Source organism: Penaeus monodon, chromosome 15 (genome assembly GCF_015228065.2).
Source record: "Penaeus monodon isolate SGIC_2016 chromosome 15, NSTDA_Pmon_1, whole genome shotgun sequence".
NCBI lineage: Eukaryota > Metazoa > Arthropoda > Malacostraca > Decapoda > Penaeidae > Penaeus > Penaeus monodon.
Genome location: NC_051400.1, coordinates 16,818,954 through 16,821,277, shown reverse-complemented (window position 1 = coordinate 16,821,277; position 2,324 = coordinate 16,818,954). Strand labels below are relative to the sequence as shown.

The 2,324-nt window shown below is 32.4% G+C and overlaps 1 protein-coding gene across 1 annotated transcript in view; it reads left to right on the top strand.

Moving 5' to 3' along the window:
• The window catches only part of LOC119582240 (mucin-5AC-like), a gene marked incomplete in the record, with an annotated part of 102,970 nt that overhangs the window by 93,015 nt on the left and 7,631 nt on the right, over positions 1-2,324 (top strand). Inside the window, 5 exon segments of the mRNA XM_037930464.1 lie at positions 27-116; positions 332-421; positions 1,203-1,295; positions 1,521-1,598; positions 2,035-2,112. Coding sequence (XP_037786392.1) covers positions 27-116; positions 332-421; positions 1,203-1,295; positions 1,521-1,598; positions 2,035-2,112 — 429 coding nt within the window.

Here is a 2,324-nt window from a genome sequence, read left to right as displayed (position 1 = left end):
CCATCTTGATTTTCCCCATATCTCAGAAAAATTCCTCGCTGCGCAGGGAGCACATAAAGACGGGTCAACGTAACAAACCCACATCAGAGAAGTCCCAGACTCCTAATATAGCTGATGTAAAGTTCTATTTTTTTCTTTCTTTCTTTCAATTTAATTATTTGAAGACTCCTGTAGACGTGAAGTTCAATGCAAAATACTTCTTACTCAAGCTACATATTTTTACACATATATGTATATAAGTAATTTTTCTTACAATGGCTTGAATAACGTGTTTCAACAATTTTAAGCGTTGAGTAAGTGTTGATTTCCTTTCTGTTAATTTGTTGCACAGAAGCAAAACTGCTCTGCAAAGAAGGTCCTTGTGATCCAACAACCCTGGGGTTCTCCTCCTAAGAACATACACTCCCCTCGGATCTGTGATGTAAATCTAGCTTTTTTTTACATTTTAAAAAGTTAAACTATTCTTTTTTGTTGTGCAAAGTTAAATAATCATTTGCCATAAGTATCAGAGTGATTAAGTGAGTGATTAATCTTTATTTTTAGTTCTACTGTATCTTTAACCCCTTAATGAAGATGACTTTCATTCGGCTTAATTTGTGGGTAAGGGTTAATATGCACCTTTCTGGAAATGTTATAAAATGCTTTCAGGTTTCATAAAAAAAGAAAACTCGGGGATGTAGCAAGATAAGACTTTTTCAAAGTTCTGAAGAATAGTAAAGGAAAAGATGGAAAATACTAGGTTTGAACTTTAAATTGTTTCCACATTTACTGTTAGAAAAGTAAACACAGGCCAAATATCCAATGATAGTGTTGTTATCTAGCATCAAGGAAACAGAAAAAAATATTTTATAAAAAGATATTTCCAATAAGTAGTAAGATAAGTTCCTACTATTCAAATTTGATATTCTTTATATGTAAAAAGTAACTCAGTATAGTTATGGTCACTTGGGTTCCTTTAACTTAAAGGATAGATATTTAATGCCTCAAAGAATATCAGCCTTTCTTAAGGGGTGAAAGATGAAATGTAGTTATCAAAATTATGATATAATAACTGTCTTAAATTTTGATCCAGCCATATATCATAACCTGTTTGTTTATGCTTTCTGTGTGATGTACATGGCATTGTCTGGGAAAATTGTCATTAGAAGAATGTATTGGTTCCCCTGGTACTAAATTCATCTTCTGTTTCTTGTCATGGGCAGAAATGCTATGCAACTGATGACAAATCCATTGTGAAACGTCCTCGTCACCACAACCCAGCAGCTAGCAAAATCATTTCACCATTCGAGATCAAAGTAATGCCGATAAAAAGATAAAATGAGTTTTAATTGTTTGTGTGTTTGTGATTCTGTGTAGAGTAGCTTGAAACATCAAAAATAATTTTAAAAAAATCTTTATTTAGATTGTTTTATATCTTTCATTGGTGTTTATTAGTTCCATTTACCATGATATATTTAAAAAGGATTTACTACCATAATCTTTCCCATATTATATATCATTTTTATTTTTTTGATTTAAAGAGCAAGAAGAAGTTAGTGTTGAGACATCAGCTTCCTCATCCCAGTACATGGGACTTCAAGTCCACCAGAAAGAAATATGTAATAATCTCTTAATTTCTGTTATTCACTAAGAGACACATATCAGATATTAAAATAAAGTTTATAGATTTTCCATGCTCTGGAGATGGTGTTATTCTTTGGGGTTTTGTTCTGTTCTGTATTTGTTCGTAAATACACTTTTGTTAGGTGTTTGCATGTCTTTATTTTACTCCCAAATCCTGTATGTTTGCATTTGATATACTGCATGGTTCCCCCTAACATAAATAATCATAACCAAGGTCTAAAGCAATATCACATATCACCAGTGTAAATGGAATATTGAAATCATATGATAAAGGTTCTTACACACAAAAAGCAGAGTAAAGTAAAGTCAAGAGGCTTTTAAGGTACCTAAACTCCCAATTCATGTAAACTTGCAGTGTCAAATAGCTATATTTTTTTCCTCCCACCCCCTCCCTTCAACCTGTGATGGTAGACAAGCAACAGCTCCGCACTGAGGCATCAACTAAACACCTCGACTCTGAGAAAAGTCCACTTCCCTTCTGCCTCGGATGTAAACACTTTTTCTGTTTTGTATTATGTTCATATTTATTTTCCTGTCACTCTTGACAGAAAAAAAAAAATGTCTTTTCTATCTTTCTTTCATTTTCATTTTGAGTCATTACTCTACCCTTTTGTGAATTTTGAATTAGTATTCCCATTGTAGCTCCTCTTTGTTTTTTCTTTGTAGATTTAGTAAATAGTTTTATTTTTACTATCTTTGGG